The sequence below is a fragment of the Littorina saxatilis genome, linkage group LG2 (assembly GCF_037325665.1).
Source record: "Littorina saxatilis isolate snail1 linkage group LG2, US_GU_Lsax_2.0, whole genome shotgun sequence".
Lineage (NCBI taxonomy): Eukaryota > Metazoa > Mollusca > Gastropoda > Littorinimorpha > Littorinidae > Littorina > Littorina saxatilis.
In genome coordinates, this window is record NC_090246.1 from 84,019,543 (window position 1) to 84,042,700 (window position 23,158).

General features: G+C 40.0%; 2 protein-coding genes across 4 annotated transcripts in view; one reads left to right on the forward strand and one right to left on the reverse strand.

Annotated features, from left to right (window-relative positions):
• Positions 1–17,783, reverse strand: part of LOC138959941 (serine/threonine-protein kinase/endoribonuclease IRE1-like) — a 46,163-nt gene extending 28,380 nt beyond the window's left edge. Inside the window, exons 1-10 of the mRNA XM_070331622.1 lie at positions 17,563–17,783; positions 8,984–9,092; positions 6,866–6,902; positions 5,914–6,053; positions 4,244–4,372; positions 3,816–3,858; positions 2,409–2,467; positions 1,963–2,022; positions 1,140–1,326; positions 780–864 (exon numbers count right to left, since the gene is read on the reverse strand). Coding sequence (XP_070187723.1) covers positions 780–864; positions 1,140–1,326; positions 1,963–2,022; positions 2,409–2,467; positions 3,816–3,858; positions 4,244–4,372; positions 5,914–6,053; positions 6,866–6,902; positions 8,984–9,092; positions 17,563–17,652 — 939 coding nt within the window. The 5' untranslated portion in view covers positions 17,653–17,783. The remainder of the gene's footprint in view (positions 1–779; positions 865–1,139; positions 1,327–1,962; positions 2,023–2,408; positions 2,468–3,815; positions 3,859–4,243; positions 4,373–5,913; positions 6,054–6,865; positions 6,903–8,983; positions 9,093–17,562) is intronic.
• Positions 17,784–18,023: 240 nt separating this feature from the next.
• LOC138959951 (testis-expressed protein 2-like) overlaps positions 18,024–23,158 on the forward strand; it is a 49,559-nt gene continuing 44,424 nt past the window's right edge. For all 3 annotated transcript variants that reach the window (XR_011453844.1, XR_011453846.1, XM_070331635.1), the window contains exon 1: positions 18,024–18,133. The gene's annotated coding sequence lies outside the window, so the exon portion shown is untranslated. The remainder of the gene's footprint in view (positions 18,134–23,158) is intronic.

Here is a 23,158-nt window from a genome sequence, read left to right on the forward strand (position 1 = left end):
TTATCTTGCAAACACATATCAAATCCAAAAACAAAGAGACTGCCAACGTTCCAAAATTCAGAATCAAAATTACCGTTGGGTCGAAATATCTGTGAATGCATTGTTTTGTCAATAACAAACGTTCCAACAATCTACCTTTCTTGTTTTTTGATTTTGCAAACACATATCATTCAAGTTATTCATGCACAACAGTTTCAATGCATGGTGCTACAGACATATGTATTCGCAATTTCTTCTTCTTCTGCGTTCATGTGCTGAAACTTCCATGTACACTCGTGTCTTTTGCATGAGCGGGTTTTTACATGTATGACCGTTGTATCCCCGCCAATATTAGCAACTGTAACTGCTTTAAAGATTTACAGTGGTTCAGAAGGAAATATCTCCTCATGCAAGATCATCCTTGCAGGTGACTGCACAAGCCATATACATGCAGCAATGTTTGTTTTTTTCTTTGAAAAAGAAGTTTCAGGCAATATTGTCTGCTCAGAATCAGCAGTGACTGGAAAAGATGTGTTAGAAACAAACAACTCCTGCATCCGACAGTTAGATTCAGACTGGTGTGAAAGCTTTATCAATCTTAATACCAACCAATAAAAAAACGAGGCAAACATTATTCAGGACCTAAACTAGAAGCTTTCTAAAACAACAGTACTGACATTTGATTTTCTTAACAAAACCAGTGTAGCTTGTTAAAATGAAAATAAAAACTTCCTTTGGTGAACAATATTATTGTGAAATAAAACCATTTTGAAATGAAGAACGAAACATGAAACACTCACAGCTATGGTGCCAACAATATTTTCATCCACAAGTGAGCTCAGGGCGAACGTTGCTTGTTCAAATTCACCCACATAGAGCGTGGAGCTGAAAACGAACAAAGCGATAATGTGATAACAAGGAAAGCTTATGACATTTTTATCAAGTCTTTGTTCTCACATTTTTATAATCATGACGCTGCAAGCCAATCTAGCGCATACACTCACACAAAGTTGAATACACATGTACACACTTACACGGTCAAAAATACACACCTACCAACAAATGAAGTTCCCATTCTCTGTTAATTTAACACAGAAGATTTCCCACGAGCAGAAAATATTTCTGAAATTACTCAAATTTAGACCGATAAAAAAACTCACTAAAATGTTTGCTTGGAGCCCATGTCCAGAAAGCGGTTGCGCCAGTGTACGTCTGTCATGTCTCCAGTCAGATGTTCCAGCGTCTCAGGTGCAAAACTGGTGAACGGCGCTCGCTGCAGCAAGTCTCCCTTCAACATGTACAGCGCCACCACTGGGGACTCGAACGCATGGTGCCACAGCACCTTGCCTGCAACAAAGAGAAACCACGTCACACTGTGTACAGGGTACATATATACTGCAAGAGAAGTGCTAGTCTATTTCCCTGTGGTAATTCAGTGTTGTTTGCAGGCCTCGGTTTTTGGTCCCTAACAAATACTTTGTGATCTGACGCATTGTTCTGACCCCTGGCAGGTCCACCGTCCCATAGTTCTGACACGTAGGAAGTCCCCTGACTGAACAATTATTTTGTGGCCAGGACAAGTATACCTACGCATATCTTAGGCCCCCCCCAAAAAAAGGTCTGTTTACGGTAACCCAACCGACCCTAGTTTTTAGGCCCGACCCTAATCTTTTTTTTGGATCGTCTGAAAAAAACAAAAAAAAACGCATCCAAAATAGAGCTGTTTGCGCTCAAACAGCAGACGACAGAAGGGAGGTAAGCTCAAAGTACTGTTTATAGTTATGTTGGGCAAAAACAGGGATTGATGAGAAGAAATGAACTGTGAAACATCATAGAGAGGGGAGAAAAAAAACCCAAAAAAAACCCCGACCTACCGACCCTATTTTTTCACCCTATGTTACCGTAAACAGACCTATTTTTTGGGGGGGCCTTAGAGCCAGGTCCAGGTAAAGCTGGCTACAGTGGTATAACAAACAAACATACCTGTGCGTCTATCCAAGGTGGCCATTTTCCCGTTGGAACTGGCTGTAAAATGTCCCAGATCTGAAACAGACAAATAATCATATGAACAAAGAAAATGGAAGTGAACATTGCATTTTCAAATCAGAATTATGCTAATGACACAGAGCCTTCTTCTTCTCTTGGCTTGAATGTGCAAAAGAAAAAAGTATGATCCGCAGATATGGTGTTTGTGGTGAAGTCGCTCCTGTAGATGTTGTGAATGGTGCCGGGGCAGTGTTGGTGACAGTCTTATAACAATAAAATAAACCAATACAACATGTGTCCTCCTTGTGATTAAAAATCCATCAACATTTCACCTCTGCTTCATGAATGCCAAGTAAAATACACAAGAAAATGTGAAGATAACAAATCTCTTCTGAGTTGTAATATTACCAGAGAAGCAAAGAAGAAAAGTGTGTGAAACATACCGTATTCTTGAGGATCAGGTGCTATGTGAGACGAGTAATCCAAAAATGTTGCATTCCAGCTGAAAAGACACAAGAACATAACTGTATAAAAAGTAAATGATATTTTCGGTATGCAACTTGTGCCAAGAGGGTGCTGTTTCTTTTTCATCTTCATCTTTTTTTTTCTTTTTTTTTCCCCCCGTCTTTACACTTGTTCCCTTGTCCCGTTGTGCTCTCACACCGCCCCGTCCCTGCACTCGCTGCTCCAACCACCTCTGAATTTCGTTCCACTGCCAGACTTGTCGATTTTACAGACGCTCCAGGGGGGGATGTCGGGTCGCTGCGGTAGGCTACCCTCGGAAGATGACACTGCACTTCTGCTGAGTCACTTCGACGGTGTTCAGTAGTGGGTCTGTCCCGAGCTAACGGACGCAGCCCACTACCTACTATGCCCCCTACAAACGACATTGACTTTAAGTCGCGGAGCCAGACTGAGTGAGCGTCCCCTCCAGAGAGCAGACCGCCACCACGTCCCTCCGTCGACCCCCCAGAATGTCACACGTTGAAGACTGACAGCAGAACTACTATTCAGGGAAGGAAGGAACAGGAACACTGAGACCAAGGTCACCATGAGAGCTCCGGGCATGAAGGGCCACAAGAGCAAGGACAATTTATATTTTGGATGATTAATGAGATGAGGATGATTATAATGATGCTTTGGATTTCCAATTTTGGTTTGAGACTACGTGACAGGGCAGCACTCTACGCTTACTGTCATAATATATCCTGGCGTCAACCAGGCCCGAGAACTGCCGCACCTGCGGTGTTGGTCAGGTATACAGAACCTGAGCACCCTCAAAGTCGCATTCGTTAAGTGAATGGCACTCGGCTGTGTGATCCCAGCCTTCCCATAGGAACCATAGCACTTCCACTCTGGGTAGGAGCCGACCGTAGCCCGAAAAACCCACATGACCCTGATGGGATTCGAACCCACGACCTCCCGGCCCGCAGCCCGATGCGCTAACCACTGCGCTACGGAGGCCGGTTTCCATCTTCATCTTAAATCCAAAGTTTATTCCTTGCTCTATACCCTGGCACAATGCAGCTCCTGGATCAGACTTAGGGAGGAGGGGGAGGAAAGGAGGGGGGATTTGGGTGAATAAAGCCACGTCTGAAATTGTTTAAACACACAATTCAGATAACACTCCTGTAAAAAAAACTACAGAAGTAAAATATGAAACTGATGTGTGTGTGTGCATGAGTGAGTGTGAGTGTGAGTGAGTGAGTGTGTGTGTGTGTGTGTGTGTGTGTGTGTGTGTGTGTGTGTGTGAGTGTGTGTGTGTGTGTGTGCATACGTGCATGTTTGTGTGCGCGTGCATGTGTTTTTCATTTGTGTGGGTGCATGTGGTGCAATTTTCAGCATCTCACCTTTTTTCCCCTGTGTGGCTGTCAAACATGACAATGGAGTACTCTGCAGAAAGAGAAGAAAAAAGAAAAGTTGTTGAAGAGAACTATAACTATCAAAACGACTTGGAATAAAAGCATGCACACATAATACGCTGAGGCACAATCTTTGTAATTGTATCCATCTGGTCTCATCTCTGTGCCCTACCCCATTCTCTCTCTCTCTAACCCCTCCCCCTCTCTCTCACACACACACAACACACATTGATATATTCTGCTATATGATACTCTATCAAATACTTTATCTTCCCCTGCACACAACTCTCCAACAGGTACAGACTTCTTGGGAGCGGCAACAGCTGAATTCTTGAGGCTTTTCACAGACTTTGTGCACAAGACTGAAAAAGCTCCATAGGTAATTCATCTATATTGATCATGGATGCACCACACACCTGTTCGTCCCAGGTAGAGCAGGTTTTTGGTAGAAGAAGGGCAGGTTTTCTGTGCTCCGTTCATTGTCAGGGTCTGAACTTTCACACCTGTTACTGGATCAATCGCCAACCAGACATCCTTTTTTGTGCCTGCACAAATAATTATTACTTTTTGTAATTCATGGCACATTTTTAGGATAAAACGGTTTTAGATTTTCAACAACAAAAAAGGAAAGAAATCCTCTTGTTTCCCATTCTTCTTGCTTTGGAAAGGGATGAAGCAAACTTTGTAAAACTTAAGCCACGTTTAGCAGATTCACAGATCAATCAATACAGCAAGTGTACCCCAAAATTCCGAATCAATTAGATATTGTTTGCTCAGCAAAAGAGGCTTTTCCCCCATTTAATGACTTACCGGTATTCAAAAAGACAAAGTGAAACATATACACCCCCGAATAAACGGGTGTGTTGTAAAAAGTCCACATGACCTGATGGCCCTCTGATGAGAGGACAACTCCAAATAAAGGACACCATTATCTATCAGCCTGATGGAAATAATTACATGTATCCCTGTTATCAAAGGACACTGATCATTATTATTATTATTATTGTGATCATTTTTATGCGCCTAATCTAGATATAGCCCTAGGCGCTTACATATTAATTTCTGCCGTTTGAAATGGAATTTTTTACAGACAGACAGACAAACAGACATTTTTTACACACAATATATAACGCATTCACATCGGCCAGTAAAGCTCAGTAGCCTATTAGGCGAGCATTCACCTTTCACGGCCTTTATTCCAAGTCAAACGGGTATTTGGTGGACATTTTTATCTATGCCTATACAATTTTGCCAGGAAAGACCCTTTTGTCAATCGTGGGATCTTTAACGAACACACCCCAATGTAGTGTACACGAAGGGACCTCGGTTTTTCGTCTCATCCGAAAGACTAGCACTTGAACCCACTACCTAGGTTAGGAAAGGAGGGAGAAAATTGCGGCCTGACCCAGGGTCGAACACGCAACCTCTCGCTTCCGAGCGCAAGTGCGTTACCACTCGGCCACCCAGTCCCGATCATGCAAGAAAGCTGTGGGTAGATAATGTCTTCTTGCATACACCACTGCATTTAATTCATTATCTATTTCTTCACATGTCACCAGTGTTTCTGTATTCATTTTTCAACAGCTGCGATAGTACAGGATCAAAACCTAAATGTATTTAACCCTTTCACTGCCTGCAGGACAACAAACCGTTCAACAAACAACAAGAGGAGAAAAAGAAAAACAACAAACACACAATCTGTGTGTGTGTGTGTGTGTGTGTGTGTGTGTGTGTGTGTGTGTGTGTGTGTGTGTGTGTGTGTGTGTGTGTGTGTGTGTGTGTGTATTTATTTTTACATCAAGGGCACACTGTGAGTGTGAGTTGTCAATTGAGGTAAACACAGAACAAGAACAAGAATTTATTCTGCCATATAGCATAAATGCCACTGCCATTTGTCCTAGTGTGGATAGCAATCATACATACACCCATAAGTAATGCTTTGTATACAAATATTTCCTGGCAGTGAATAGGTTAATACAAAATGTTTATTGCCCATTTACAAATCTGATTTGTCTTAATATTCTTCCAAACCAAACCTAGAAATCTCACACAGAGGTTTCTCTTTTTCTTTTGATGTTTCTCTGACCTGTATAAAGGATGCCCTCGGAACTTCTGCACGGTGAAGCTGACACCAGTTCAGGGATGGTGTAGGGTTGCTTGATGATGCCATCCACTGGATTCACCCAGTACAACGAGCCGTCCTTTGGGTCGGGTAAGTAGGGCGCTCTGCAAACAAGCATCAAAAGAAAAGAGTATCTACTACTGTTTGATGAGTTTAAGTGCCGCAGCTATGGATAGCCCTTACAAGCCTTACACTTTGTCAAAGAACATTAAAAAGGTGAAGAGTACTAGATGTAACAACACAATGATGGCTAAGAGTTCTATGTGTTACAGTGGAACCCCCCTTTTAAGACCCCCCAATTTAAGACTCCCTCCTTTTTAAGACCTTGTTTTCTCAGACTTTCTGTTCATAACCTCTGTAAAATTACCCCCATTTTAAGACTCCCTCCTTTTTAAGACCTTGTTTTCTCAGACTTTCTGTTTATAACCTCTGTAAAATTACCCCCATTTTAAGACTCTCTCCTTTTTAAGATTGGATTTTCTCAGATTTGTAGAGGTCTTAAAAGGGGGGTTCCATTGTATTCATTGACACTTTTCTCTGATCGAACATGTACAAGTATGTATGACCATCTACTTAAAGTATGTGTGAATACCTACTTAAAGTATGCATGGATATCTATGTATTATTATCACAGAAAACTTTCCTTGCACTTTGTTTCTTCCGCGTGAAAGGAACACTGCAGAAAACTTACATAAGCACAAACAGGTGTAGTAATACAATTTCAAAATGATCTCACACGTATCAAGTCACCTTAAAAGTACTGAAAAAGCAGAAATCTGTTAAACAGTGTGGATAAAAACTGCTTGGAATTACTGAAACAGACGGCATAGTCTCAGCTTAATAAAAGTTAATGCTACCAAAAGTACAGTCAGAACAAAATGATTTCAATAACTGTAGAGATAGAGAATCCACCCACCTTTGTAGTTCATCTTGGGGTACTCGCAACACAGGATCTGCAACAAAATCCCAAGGATCAATATTTTGTAAGTAAACCTCCAAATCCCCAAACAGGAACAGGTAAAAACAATTTGCTTGTTAATGAAACAACGTTATGATAGAAAAACCATTGAACTTCTCTCAAGCTTGATGAAATTCCCAAAATTTAACCGAGCCAAATCAACTGAAGCTTACAGTTACAATGTTTAACAAGTCGCGTAAGGCAAAATTACTACCTTTAGTCAAGCTGTGGAACTCACAGAATGAAACTGAACGTAGTCCGCCGCTAGTGCAAAAGGCAGTGAAAGTGACGAGCCTGTTTGGCGCGGTAGCGGTTGCGCTGTGCTTCATAGCACGCTTTACTGTACCTCTCTTCGTTTTAACTTTCTGAGCGTGTTTTTAATCCAAACATATCATATCTATATGTTTTTGGAATCAGGAACCGACTAGGAATAAGATGAAATAGTTTTTAAAACGATTTCGGAAATTTAATTTTGATCATAATTTGTATATTTTTAATTTTCAGAGCTTGTTTTTAATCCAAATATAACATATGTATATGTTTTTGGAATCAGAAAATGACGAAGAATAAGATGAAATTGTTTTTGGATCGTTTAATAAAAAAATAATTTTAATTAGAAGTTTCCGATTTTTAATGACCAAACTCACTCATTAATTTTTAAGCCACCAAGCTGAAATGCAATACCAAACCCCAGCCTTCGTCGAAGATAGCTTTGCCAAAATTTCAATCAATTTGATTGAAAAATGAGGGTGTGACAGTGCCGCCTCAACTTTTACAAAAAGCCGAATATGACGTCATCAAAGTTATTTATCGAAAAAATGAAAAAAACGTCCGGGGATATCATACCCAGGAACTCTCATGTCAAATTTCATAAAGATCGGCCCAGTAGTTTAGTCTGAATCGCTCTACACACACACACAGACACACACATACACCACGACCCTCGTCTCGATTCCCCCCTCTATGTTAAAACATTTAGTCAAAACTTGACTAAATGTAAAAAAGAATGTGTGTGCGCAAGGAGCAATAATATTGGTTTGTGTGTGTGTGCGCGCACATGTATGTATATATATTTATGTCTGTCTGCTTGTGAATGCCTCTGCTCCAGCATGTGCGCTTGTGTGTGAATCACTGAATGTCTGTTTCTCTCTGGATTTAGCTCATGATATTGGTGCTTAGGTGTGTGTGTGTGTGTGTGTGTGTGTATGTGTGTGTGTGAGTGTGTGTGTGTGTGTGTTTGAGAGTGTGTGTGTGTGTGTGTGTGTGTGTGTGTGTGTGTATGTGTTTGTGTGGGTGTGTGTGTGTGTATGTGTGTGTCTGAGTGTGCGTATGTGCCTGCATGAGTTCGTGTTTGTGCACCCCTATGTGCAGGTGTCTGCATGCAGTGTAATCTACACCCAATCAAACACTGTACATTGTAGTTTCTTTGACCCAATCTAATAGATGCATAACAGTCAATCCGTACATAATGCACACTCAGACTCAATCAGCTTTTTGGAACAAAAATGTTTGAACAAGGAAAGCAATCAACAGAAGAAACTTGTCAAAGGATCCAGACAATGCTTGGAAGCTAAACCAACACACAGTGGATACTATGCAAACAAGTACACAATTGAGGATGTATGCTTCATACAAACAACCACCTCTAACCAGTCACAACCAGCAGTCCAACCACAGTCAAAATACAGGTACATGTACAGTGCTACCTGTAATGCCAGGCCCCTCTGATGCAAGAAAACCTCCCAATAAAGGACACATTATGTTGTCCCTTTGTCTACTTTAAGACTCCCTCCTTTCTAAGACCTTGTTTTCTCAGACTTTCTGTTCATAACCTTTGTAAAATTACCCCTATTTTAAAACTCCCCCCTTCATAAGACCCAATTTTCTCAGATTTTCGGAGGCCTTAAAAGGGGGGTTCCACTGTACAGTATCTTGACAGTAAATGCACACTGTTTGGGCAGGGAAAAGGTCAATAGCAACGGCTGCTGCTCAATGGGTTACTATTTGAATTCCACCACAGTCCAGTAAACTCAGTAAGAAAAATGTAATACTCAGCAATTGCCAGAAAAGACTTACCCTCTTTCAAGGTCCAGTAGACCTTCCCAGAGCTCTGTCCCACAGCATAGAAGGAGCCGCTGAGTGTGGACACGAAGAGAATGGGTTCCTGCACCGACAGCTGATTTACCTGCAATCATAACAATGTCCATCTCCATCATTAGTGTCGTCATTTGATTGAAAAAGCTCAGCAACTTGGCACAATACCCACTCATGAGAACCTCATACATTCACCCCATTCCTTACTTTTTACCATCCCGACGAAGGCAGTGACGTCAAGCTGTCGAAATATTGATCAAGAAATGTACCAAAACCTGGTCATTGTTGTGTACTCTCTTTGTTTAACAATTCCCCTCATTCCTCCGAAGACGGAGTAAGGCTGCCAATATGGTGGCCTATGATTGAAAACGGATGTCATCTTCTCTGTACGAACAGCCTAGGGAGTGTTATGAGCAGGTACGCTCAGGAACAAGAAGAGGATTTTATACAAATAGCCATTCAATGCAGGCCCCAAAGTGGTGAGTATTTTACTCACCATGGCGAGTAGAAACATGTAATTGGCGAGTAGAAATGTTCATCTACTTGCCAAATGCGAGTAAAGTTGCTGACACAATTGTTGGTTCGGCTAGTAAAGTTTGCTCTCTGGCTAGTAAATGTTCTGAATCACTAGCCAAAGGCTAGTACACAATTGTTTTGACTTTCAGGGCTGCAATGATTCATGAATGCGCAACAGCACAAACTGAAACATAGCCACTGGTTCAAAATCCCAACACAAGCAACACAAAATGTAAATTTTTTTAGGATTTCACTTTCAGTTTGTACTTACTATGTAGAACATTATAACCCTGCTGTAGGACATGTTACTTCTCTATGATGAGAGAACCCTAGCAATAAGCCCAACAAGTTGGTGTCACTTGCTCAAGCTACCGAAGTGAAAAAGTTCATGAACTCATGGATGTGGCTCAAGCCTTTGAGCCAGCGGATTTGTAGTTGTAAGCTAGGTCTGAGCGATCAATGCAATTGCCATCTGCAACCAAACTTACAGCAGAACTACCCTGTTTATACCAGATCTTAAAAGGGAAGTTGTCTAAATAATATTATTATTAAAGTAAATTGACAAAGGTTATGAACAAAAAATCTGAAATTCACTGAAAAAGCAAGGTCGAAAAAAGAAAAAAACAAGTCGCGTAAGGCGAAAATACAACATTTAGTCAAGTAGCTGTCGAACTCACAGAATGAAACTGAATGCAATGCAACGCAGCAAGACCGTATACTCGTAGCATCGTCAGTCCACCGCTCATGGCAAAGGCAGTGAAATTGACAAGAAGAGCGGGGTAGTAGTTGCGCTGAGAAGGATAGCACGCTTTTCTGTACCTCTCTTCGTTTTAACTTTCTGAGCGTGTTTTCAATCCAAACATATCATATCTATATGTTTTTGGAATCAGGAACCGACAAGGAATAAGATGAAAGTGTTTTTAAATTGATTTCGAAAATGTAATTTTGATCATAATTTTTATATTTTTAATTTTCAGAGCTTGTTTTTAATCCAAATATAACATATTTATATGTTTTTGGAATCAGAAAATGATGGAGAATAAGATGAACGTAAATTTGGATCGTTTTATAAAAAAAATATTTTTTTTACAATTTTCAGATTTTTAATGACCAAAGTCAGTAATTAATTTTTAAGCCACCAAGCTGAAATGCAATACCGAAGTCCGGGCTTCGTCGGAGATTACTTGACCAAAATTTCAACCAATTTGGTTGAAAAATGAGAGCGTGACAGTGCCGCCTCAACTTTCACGAAAAGCCGGATATGACGTCATCAAAGACATTTATCAAAAAAATGAAAAAACAAGTCTGAGGATATCATACCCAGGAACTCTCATGTCAAATTTCATCAAGATCGGTCCGGTAGTTTAGTCTGAATCGCTATTCACACACACACAGACAGACAGACACACACACAAACACCACGACCCTCGTCTCGATTCCCCCCTCTATCAGTCTATGTTAAAACATTTAGTCAAAACTTGACTAAATGTAAAAAGGGGGGGGGGGGGGGGGTCTTAAAATCAGAGGGTCTTACAAAGGGGGTCCCACAGTATTTCTCTTCTTCTGAGCAATCAGCTGCCTTGCTATGTACAACCAAACTGATACTGAAGTTTGCAGATAGCTAGTTCCTTTATAACTCACATAAGGATGGTCCTTCGTAACACGCAGAATCTTTCATTATCCTTTTGTTCTGTTTTCTGACACCGTGGAACATGTTCACGTTCAACTAAAGGAAATGTACTCAGAGCATTTTTATAGATTTTAGCCACCAGACACATGTTGTTTGAAACAAAAATCAGATTGCACATTTTCTACTCTTAAAAAAACAAAAACGGCATATTTTCGTCTAATAATTGGATTTTGTGTAACAAATTAATATAACTGAATAAAACAAATAAAGAGAAAGTAAGAACAAGTGTTCCTGTGAGGTGACTGTCACATGTGCCTTGAAGTGCTCCAGTCAATTGTTCAGTTGCTCCAGTTCTGGCCTGCTCCCACCAGTAAACTACAGACGCAATTACATGCATGTGCAGTTTGACAGAATGACACCAGTCTCTGCATTCACACGCAATAAAAACACTCATAAGTCAGAAATCAATACAGCATGAGCATCACAAATCCCCAGTGAGACCTGTCACTGTTGTTCCAAGACCAGTTACTTATACTGCTTTAAATATGCATTCCTTCCCATATCAACCTGAACACCAGCAAAGACCTGTCCAGAGTTTTACATGTGATAATAGCATTCCAGTATTGGCGTTAATCGGTAATTACCGGTATTTTACCGGTTGAAATGAGACATAGCCGGGAAAAAAATGGCTGCCGGTAAGACCTACCGGTTGATTTTTAAACTACCTTTTTTTTTGCTTATTATACAACAAAACCAGTACTCTGAGTTGGACTCTTACTGGTTCGAATGACCAGCCTACTGTTTTTTTCTGGACTGTTTGCATCATAAAAGTTTGCATACCGGTTTGAAAAAATACTAGCGCCATCATTGGAATCCTCAAACATGGACACAATACCCAAAATTAACAACCGGGCTGCTTGCTAATACTGACAACGCTAAGCAGAGTGGGAATTTCGTGTGGGAATTTATTTCACAGATCATAATCATCATAATGATTTATCTGTGTCAGTTTAGAAATTACTTCATTAAAAGTTTCCAGGCTGTTCCCTTTTGGATCGTGTCTACTTGGGGATGCTCCTTTCCCATGTTTGTTTGTTTGTTTGTTGCTTAACGTCCAGCCGACTACGCAGAGCCATATCAGGACGAGGAAGGGGGGGATGAAGGGGGCCACTTGTCAAGCGATTCCTGTTTACAAATGCACTAACCCATTACTTGTGTCCCAGCAGGCTTTAGTAAAACTAAATTAATACCTACTGGAAGATTACCAGTTTCCAGTATGTTAAAATAGGCTTAACCTATCTACTGCTGGACTTACATCAGAACACTAACAGATTAAACTATACATGAATCGCGAGACAAGCGGCAAGAGAAGAGATTTTTGGAAAAAATACAGGTGAATGAGCAAGAAGGCAGAAAAAAGAAAAGAATTCATAAAGAAAAAGAGAGCATGACAGGAAAGAGGAACCAAAAATCTACCTAACAGCAAACTAGAAAGCTCCTGCGGTTCCAAAAACAGGAGGGGCCTTTAATTTCATAACCGCAGTGCCCCACTGCGGGACTTTCCCATGTAAAAGCTAGGAAAGATCTATAGTGAACTTATAAGGTGATCTACGCAGGTTGGAAGGTGTATCTTTAATGACGGACAACATCTGTTGCAGAACTTCACATTAAAACTCTGCTTTAGATTAGAACTAAACAATCTGGCAAACAGATTTTGTACAAGTTTGTGCATCATACATTTGGCGGGGACTTTTTTTCTGCCAGAAACTTTATCCTGTTTAAAAGTTAACATATATTTCTGACACACCATTTTCAAATAAAACTTTAGTTTGTCTTCGACCTTCAAAAAAACTGTCTATGTTTATGTGGTGAAAAATATACCACATTGCAAGTGTTTTGCTTTTAGTCTACATGTAGTGAGATTCAAGTGTTGTAATTTTTATCAAATCAATGGATGTTCAGAATTCAAGGAAAGCTGTTTTAATGTCCAGTGTTGTCCTCAGGCCTAGGTTTTTGGTCACTCACTCACTAACCCATACTTTTGATCTCACACATTGGTCTAATCCCTGGCCGGTCGACCGTCTGATAGTATTGACACATAGGTCTTCTGATTATCAATTTTCTATCTAAAAGGACAAAACCAAGGGCGTTTGGACCAATACATAGTTTCAATCCAGGTCCAACTGACCGACCTACTGTCATCTGAGTCCGGGAACAGTACTCAATGCCCGCTTAACATCTGCTGTTCTTTTTACACAAATTATTACATGTGCACGCTCTCCCTATCAAACACATCCATTCTCTCTTAACAAAAAAGAAGAAGTCAACTTAACATCAATACTCACAAACAACCTTTACAGTACAGTAGAACCCCCCTTTTAACTTTCAGACCTCCAAAACTCTGAAAAAATCATGTCTTAAAATGGGGGTACACAGGTTATGAACACAAAGTCTGAGAAAACAGGGTCTTCAAAGGGAAGAGGTCTTAAAGGTCCTTGTCTACATTTTTAATTTTATACCGAAATCGCCATTTGACCATTAAAATGCAGAGTCTATTATCTACAATTATCAACAATACACCCCCTTTCGATCAGGAAAGACGAAGCCAGTGTAGCCGTTTGAAAATTCATTGTAGTATTCCAGCGTAGTACTCATAGTAGGATATCCTTATTTGGAAAATGCCAAGCGCAAAACTCCTCTCAAATCCCGTGCATTTCGTGCGTTTAAAAAAAAGCGTGGACAGCGCTCCAGTGTCAAACTGTTGCTGCACTTGTTTGGGCATGGCTATAAGCATAGTGACATGAATTTGATTGGTCAGTATTTTTAGGCAAAGCACATGTTCTCAGCAAACAGAAAACAAAATATTGGAAGCGTGAGTCACGCTACCCAAAAATAAAATCTTTCTTTACATATATTTTTTTTTCTATAACTTTTTTCCCCATGGTTCATTCATCATCTGACATAACTTTTTAGCAAAATCTAACCATAAGATTATTGAAAAAAAGCAAAAATTTAGACGACCACCTTTAAACCGTGGGGTCTTAAAAGGGAGGTTCCACTGTATTGTGTATAACGAGTACAAGCCAAATCCTCAAAGCAAATCTATTTTTACAACTCAGTCAACTGTCAACAGGATATATTAATTTGTATGTATTACTATCCTCTACGCTTGGTGTATCAATTTATCTCAATTCTCATCTTACTGTCTACGCCAAACAGACCAGCTGTCACATGCATTGCTTTCAGCATCTGTTTATTGTCCATTACTGGTTTACCAATTACAGTGCATCAATATATATATAACATCAGAAATTGTGAAAGTCAGCAGAGACTTTCTTCCGGGATTTGTTAAAATCTCTTAGCAGAGAAAGAGAGAGAAGTAAGTATCCCTTCACAGACAGCCTATTGGGAGCATCAGACCCTCCTCAAGGGGGACCGAGATTTACAGAGCAAAGTCCCTTTGTGGGGGACGTATCACAAGGTAATCTAGTCCTGAGGAGGACCATTGTTTTTGTACCTAGACCAGACACGTGTTTCGACACTATTGTGTCTCATCAGTGGTCACGTGGTACTGATGGCGAGAGTTGTCAACCCATGGTATCCAACTAAGTATATATATATATACGGCTTGTGTGTGTGTGTGTGTGTTCGCGATGCATGATGGATCTGCTTCAAATTTGGTGGGCATATTCAGGTGGACCCCGGGCACAAACTGGTCAATGAAAATTTTCAAATTTTCAACACGTGCTCTAAGCGCGGCGCGGTGAACCGCGGTGAATACTCTGTTTCGCAATACGAATTACGAAACTAAACACTTTTATTTTCGGCTCTACTTCTTCACTTCTTTCACTTCCGCCACACAATGATCAGCGCTTTTCTGCACAGGTAGTACATATAAGTATTGCAATTCGTGTGTACAAAATCCCTCCCATCTTCAAAATATTGCCACTAATACTACCCCTCCCATCGTAAATATTCATTGCAACCATTAATAAGCTCTACAGGAGATGGTAGGTACGACTACTGTCTGTGTGTGAATCTGTGTGTGTCCGTCTGTTCGCGATGCACTGCCAAAGTTCTCGACGGATCTGCATCAAATTTGGTAGGCATATTCAGGTGGACCCCGGGCACAAACTGGTCGATGAAAATGTTCCACACGTGCTCTAAGCCGGCGAACCGCCACGCTGCATACTCTGTCTCGCGATCCACCCGGCAAAGCCGTGTATTCATCTAGTTGAATATATATATATATGTTAATTGTTATCACAATGAACACAAAATTAAAAAAAGTACTGGCATTTTCAAGAAATAACAATCAACCTGAGCAGAGTACAATGGAACCCCTCTTTCATGACCTAAGAAAATCAGGGGTTCAAAAGGAGGGAGTCTTAGAATGGAGGTAATGATTTAATAAATGAACAAAACATCTGAGAAAACAGGGTCTTAAAAGAGAATAAGTCTGAAATTGGGGGGTCTTAAAAGGGGGGTTCCGTTGTAATTATAAAAAAAAAAAAAGGTATACAACAATGCTCTCTTTCTTTTTCGCATTATGTTTCTGAACCTTTCCCTTGCTCTTCAGGTGCAAGATTTAAACCCGAGCGACACCTTCCTGCGTAACTGAATTCCAGTCTCTATCAAAGAGTAAGAACAGTTTCCCCCGAAATCGGCGTATGCTGCCTGAATGGCGGGGTAAAAAACGGTCATACACGTAAAAATCCACTCGTGCTAAAATGAGTGAACGTGGGAGTCTAAGCCCATGAACGAAGAAGAAGAAGAAGAAGTTCAGTTCAACAAGCTTTTTTTCTCTCTTTCATTTTGTCTTCAGTTGTGCTATTAGTATTATATTTTTGTATTATCATCAAAGACTGGCTTATTTGTCCTCCACCCATTTCTGTTTCCACTGCATGTTTTATTTGCATTAGCTTGTAGTTGTAATGAAAACCCTAAACAGACTAAGAACAAATCAGTGTTTCCTGTTCCCTGACCCTATTAACAGTATTATTTCAAGGTTTCCTTCTGGTTATTCTGTCACAGTGACTAATTAAAGTACATGTATACTGACTTAAATTGTATAAAAAATGTAACCACCCTACATTTTTGGCTTTCTCCCCGAAACCAATTTTTGTTTGACTTGTGGTCTGTAGGAGAGCAGGGGTAGGCGCTGTTTTGCATACAGAAATTGACCATAATTTTTAACTCAAGCCTCTGATTTGATGCAATTACCAAGAATGCTTAACCAGTGATCATGCTAGGTGTGTTGTAAACAGGTACCTTCACTGGTGAGCGTGCAACCCCCTTTTTACGACCTCCAAAAAAACTGAGAAAATCAGGTCTTAAAAAGGAGGGAGTCTTAAAATGGGAGTAAATTTACAGAGGTTATGAACAGAAAATCTGAAAAAATATTGTCTTAAAAAGGGGAGTCTTAAATTGGGGGGTCTAAAACTACTAATAAAAGGGGGGTTCCCATTGTATTTGTAATTCACCTTTCCATTGCGACCACTTGTCTCTAACGACCACTTTTGGTAAGTTCCTTGGGTGGTCGTTATAGACAGGGTTGACCATATAACTTAACATACGAGGAGAACAAAATCCCACGAAAACTGGACACTATGATGTAGTTAACATTGCAGTATCTTCACTTTGATGACAAGAACTATCAAACGCAATCAAAACCGGTAGGATGCATCAGTTGGCTTTTTGTCTTTCCGTATTATAACAGTAACACACACAAAACTGGAGTTTTGAAAAAAACCACTTGAGGTTACGAGGCCAAATCAAAAAGGTAGATGTGGGCAGTCCTCATTTTTTCCTTCTGCAGATGATGCTCTTCTTCTTAGTGATAGGTAGCCAACATCAGCATGGTGATGAATCTGCTACACAAATCTGATGCAAGTAGCAACCTATGTTTACAGTTTCATGAACGCTCAGATGAACACCACGTCCAAAGTTTATTTTCTGTTATATATATATCTTGTTTCTCTTTTATTTTTTATTGTATTTTTATTGTGAATGTATGATTTGTATCAACATCAAAAACATTATTTACTCCAGCAATTGCTGTAGGCCTATTTCTTCATTTTCAATCAATAATCATAACTTATTGTAGCTTTTCAAACTGACTACAACAGAAATTTGGAGCTGTTTGCCTACGTTAAGGCGCGATTGTCCATTTCTCTAGAATTTTCTAGTTGTAGACTAAATGTAATCATTGGGCAAGTTGCAGATCTGTTGTACACTAGCTTGTAGCGGCCGCTGCAAATTTGAACGTTTCCTTAACTTACATCTTCATAAAGACTGATATGAAAAAATACACTGTGACACACACGTAATAGATTATTAATGATCAAATCCCTGTACTGTTACTGTAATATATTTCTAGAAACCAAGAGTAAGAAAGAGTAAGTAGGCCACCCACCTGTGAGGCATAACATAGCGTGGAGATCAGGACCACGAGCAGAGCCCACAAAATGATTGATCCGGCCCTCTTTTCCAGTTGAAACGTCATGTCAATGAAAAATCATACTCAGCTTCATAAAAAATATAATGTCTCTGGACTAAGCGCACTCTCAATCTCTTAATCGCAGATTTTCAACTCCAGCCTTCCTTTCATGCTGTCGACTTGGAAATCAGTCGCCATATTTGTTGTTCTGAAGTCGGGCAGAATAATTCTGCTAAATCGATTAGATGTAATTTGACATGAAATTACATCAGATTTTTGCTGGATTCGAAAAAACATGAAAACTTTACAAGCGTGACGCAATTTAGATACTGAGTATATCATATCAATTACAGTGTCGTAGTCTTATTTTTTGTCACTGACACGTTTTATTTTGTTTCTGAATCTCTGCATTTTCTCCGGAAGAACTAAACAGGAAGTAGGAGTTTGATAGCCTCGTCTGCTCTAGGTTCATGGCAAGGCTGATCACCTGTGGGCTGATCAAGAAATGTGACAAAATTATTCATTCCACCCAACCTCATAAGTAAAGGTAAGATTATTTATGGCGTTTTGGGGGCAGTTTGCTGACCTGGGATTTGTAGAAGGGAGGCTCTGCACATTTCTTCATAAAGATTCAACCTATCACTGATTTGAAATGTTCGGTGAGTGCTGATGGTCCCCTCATAATGACCCACTTGGGTGGTTCCTTCAACTGCGTTTCATGTTTTTACAAACGAAATAAAAGCTTGTTCTCAGATTTATGCTGTTAATATGCAAGGTTGATTCTGTTAGTATAAAGGCAAGTGTGTTGCTCCGAAACATTACATTTCTTGTGCTACTCAGTCAACTTTCCACAGGAAAATCAGTGGATAACAAGTCAACAAAACAACACCTTGTACAATTGGTGCTGAATGACTTGTATTAATATTATTTAAAAATCAGAGTTTTTTGACAGCATCAGGTCCCGCACGTGAACTAACTAGGTCAAAAGCCTACAGGGAAGTCGATTACTATTAGTCTCAGCAGGAGAATTCTTTCTATTTGGGGTACTTTATGTCATGACATTGTGTTTGATTATGAGTTGTTCTTTGCTACTGGTCACAAGTGGGGGTCAGCTCACACGGACGCATTTTTTAATACAGTCTAGGGGAACAACTGGTCACAAAGCACCCAGTACATGCCAGAGAGATAGGAGAATCGGCACAATCAAAGAAAATTCCAAAATCATTCAATAGATATGGAAATATTAAGATTTACTGTGAAAATACTAGCAAAAATGGCGTCCAAAAACGGGAACGCACACTTGGTGCGTCTTTGAAGACTTACCTCCCGTTCTGTGTTATTGATAATAGTCGTGTTTGTGCTGTTTTTGTTGAAATAGTATCTAATAAAACTGATGCAGTTCTTGAAATGTTGACAATTATTGTTGTCTTTGTGAAATGCGAGAGTGTTCTGAGGCGTAATCTGCATACGGCTGATGTCCCACATAGGGTACCCCACTTCGATCAGCGTATCACTCCAAATGAGCTTCATAGTAGAAAAGCAGATACACTCCCAAAACACTGCATAACAGATCTACAAGACTGAGCCAGAATCATTGAAATTTACTTTCTGTATAAAATATTGCAATCAAATTTGTTCACGCCGTCACACAAATAACGCAGGTTACCCTCGCCTTCGATTCAAAGTAACTCCAATCTGACTGAATTACCATCGAAACGCAGATGACGAACTGATTCACCACACATTTGTGGTATTTTACACACAAATTTCAACTGTGTTGCTTCGCGATAAACAGCCATAAACAAACAAATGTGGCGCCGTCACGTCGCCTCGGAAGGAATAACGCAGGTGACCAAGAGATTGTTTCCGATACCTGTCATATTAAAATCATCGTTTTTTTCACGAATGACGGCTCTTTGGCAGATCTGGTGAGTTGGAAACTGTCTATGAATGTTTCATTTAATGTCAAATGCGTACATTCTTGTCGATATTGTTACCTTTGGGCTCATAAATGAAGTCAATGGTCGTGTTTTCCTAAAGTGACTTTTGTCAGCATAGAACTTACTGTGCTTTGATCATTGACCGAGAAGAATCTTCCGATGACACTAGTTCATTTCACTACGCGACTGCAGATCTGCAAGGAAACTTATGGCAGGGGAAATAAGCTTAACTGAAGACGAATAAGCGGAGTAACTGTTCTTCAACGGATTGCTCTCACTGATCTAAATATTTAGATCGTGTCGTCTGCTAGTATAAGTAGTCTTCGGTCGTGTGAAAGTCACATCTATTTCGACTGTGTGCATCGATCCGTGTAGTGAAATGTTGATCTTTGATGATTTGGCAACATAACTTCACTGCATGTGCTTCGAGTGTATCTCCCCGTTAACCATTTGGAAAACGTCTTTTAACAAGACCATGTTTCGACAGCCCAGACGGGGAGGATCCTCGATAGCTCACAGGGTATATAATGTTTTCCGCCGTTTTTTAAAGAATCCTTTCAAATTTACTATTCCAAAAGTACCCTATGACACGACTCGAGTGGCAAAGAACAATCTCTGCAATTCCTGTCTCAGTCCATGCAGCAGTTTTGGTTCCTATCGTCATCATACAAACATACACACAGACACACAAGAACCAGTTTTAAAAGTTAGATTATGTAAGAACCATGTAAACCAGTGATTTTTTTCTTATGTACATCAGATACTACAGTATTTCTGCTTTATGAAAAGCTATCTTTCAAAAACAAAACTAGAGATTTGAATTTTGACCACTTTTCCCCCTTTCTGTCACCAGTACTGAAGAACAACTCTTATGTAAGACAATTGTAAAAGATGGTATGTGGCTCCATTTTGGCATACTGCACACATCCTTCAGACCCAGAATGTAATCACGGAAAATTTTAATTACATTTTGGCGGGAGATGCCAACTAACAAACCACATAAAGTTTTGTATGGTTGGCAACACTAAATTAAAATGTATGTCTAGGCATCTGTGAGATAGTTGTGTAAAGCTTTGGACTGTTTATATATATATATATATCCCATGACCTCCCTTCTTTGTCTCTGTTACTTCAGTATGGGTATATATGTTGTATTTTTATAGCTCAATAAATACATCATGGACTCCAAAAAATATATGATAGTGCAGATTCCGATTTGGGCAAAGGACTACTTTTTCGCTCCCGACCTTTGACCTCGCGCCGAACAATGTGACACATTTGTATGAAGTTCTAAAATCGTATTGCACGGCTCAGAAAACCATATCAGTTGCACGCAAAAATGAATCTCAGAACTGATCTGATGTATGAGATGCAATAAGCAAAAGTTTCTTTCATTATGAAAGCAATGCAGGTCGAAAAAAACGAACATTCAACTTACAAGATAACCAGATGCTAGCGAACCAAAACAAAAACACGAGTACCCTCCCCTTGCATCGTTAGCAGACGACTTTTGAGAATCTGTCGGTAGTGTGTTTTGGTGTGCGCCTTCAGCTATCAAACATCGGCTGTTTCACGTGTTTTGCGAGCAAGTCTACTCTTTTGCCTGGCTCTGCAGTAAGTCCACATATTTTTCCATAATCCAGTCATATTCCTTCAAAATGCAATCAATCGGCGGTGACAGACGTGTCGGTCGCGTTTTCCTTGCACCCATACCAGTTTAAGTTCATCCATGCAAACACACTCGCAAAACAGTTTATCACGTAGATACATTTCAAATAGGGAGCAAATGGTTAAATCTAAACCTACATATTTGTTCCCTAAAATTTGCTTCTCTGTCAATAAGCCTAATTACACACGTTCGAGAAAAACAACGTGGAATCGATTCTGAATCGAGTAAGCCAAATGGGTCCCAAACCCGTTTCGCCCGTTCTGCCGACCTGAAACGCAAAACAAAAGAATTGTGCGCTTCAACTAAATTAATTTCTATTCGACTTCATTACTTTCTTGCAACTTATGAACCTTTACTTAAAGCTTTTAAATGGTCTGAAAGTAGTGTTACCGCGTACTTATCGATGCACTCATTCGTTTTATTTTTTCAGCGACGGTCACTTAGTTTAAGGTTGCAAAAGGGCTAAGTCTCGCTGGCAACAGTTTTACCCTGCACAGATCGCAACAGTGCCGCTAGTAGTCTACACTTTGTGTTTGATGGTAGAATGGGATATACAGATTACAACACTCGTGGTTTTTTATATGGCTTGTATTTCAGTCAAGACCCAGCGGGAATATCAATCGAGAGCCACTCGCCAGAGGCTCGTGTCTCCCGATGATATTCATCCGCTGTGTCTTGACTGAAATACAAGCCATATAAAAAACCACTCGTGTTGTAACCTATACATATATATATATAGAGGTTACAACACGAGTGTTTTTTTTATATGGCTTGTATTTCAGTCAAGACCCAGCGGATGAATATCAAGGGACTCACGAGCCTCTGTCAAGTCGGTGCATAATGGTGGCTTTGTTGTCCCCGTCAGTTGAAAGCAGTCTTACACGGATTTGACTGAATACATGTACCTAGTGGTTACACACACATCTCCTGATATCTTGGACACCTTCATCGTCTATAGGGCCTACTGCACCGCAGAAGAGCTAGAAATACTCGCATGCATTAAACAGCTTGTCCAGAGAACACTCATAGTCGATGATATACCGATAAGGGCGTGTGTACCGGGCACGCTGTAACTTCACATGAGCATAGTCTGAACATAGCAGTGCTGGTCGGACGGACTGGGTTTTTAACGATTGCTAGTTTGACTTTTGTTTTAGTTGAGAGCACGAGCACACAAACTCAAACACATACGGCTTGTCATGTTGATCACAAGAGAGAAATAGAACAGCGAATAGAAGGAAACATAACAGATTACGACGCGATGGACGACAGACGTCATGAAATCTATGACGCTACGATGATAGTCTCGGCAAGTCGAGACTAAAACTCAGCTATAACACTGAACGATAACTCTCGCGCAAGTTCTCAAAAGCGTGGTTAACCCTTGCACATCCGGTCCATAGGTACATGTGCATTTTGGAATGTCAAGGACGACAGAAAGTAGAGCCAGCTATGATATATTTCATGCACCCTTATTTATTCTCTATTTTATGTGTTTTAAGAGTGCAATAGTTACATCATAGATGTAACAAGAGAACAATGGAAATACAAGAAATATACCTAGAGTACATTTACAGAGACAAAAAAGGGATATATATATATATCGTAATCTTCGACAAAAATACAAATCGTTCTTCAGCAATGCTTTGACCCCTGCACTGCAACTTTAAAGCATGTACACAGTTATCACCTGCAGTGGTCAAAAAGGATCTTTATGGAAGCGTTATTTTTAATGGTGAATAAAGATCTTGAGTCTGCAAACTTAAAACCTTTTTGTGGAGATAAAAATTACCTGCCGTTATACGTTATCCTCTCGCGCATGCAAGACAGTGAGGATGTATACATATGAAACGATTTGGGGACTAGCACAGCAAGAATTAAACACAATTGGTTGATACCAAACAGCCAAATAGATTGGCAGCTGTGGAACCACCATTTTTTTCTCTTGTAGCTTGTACCTCCA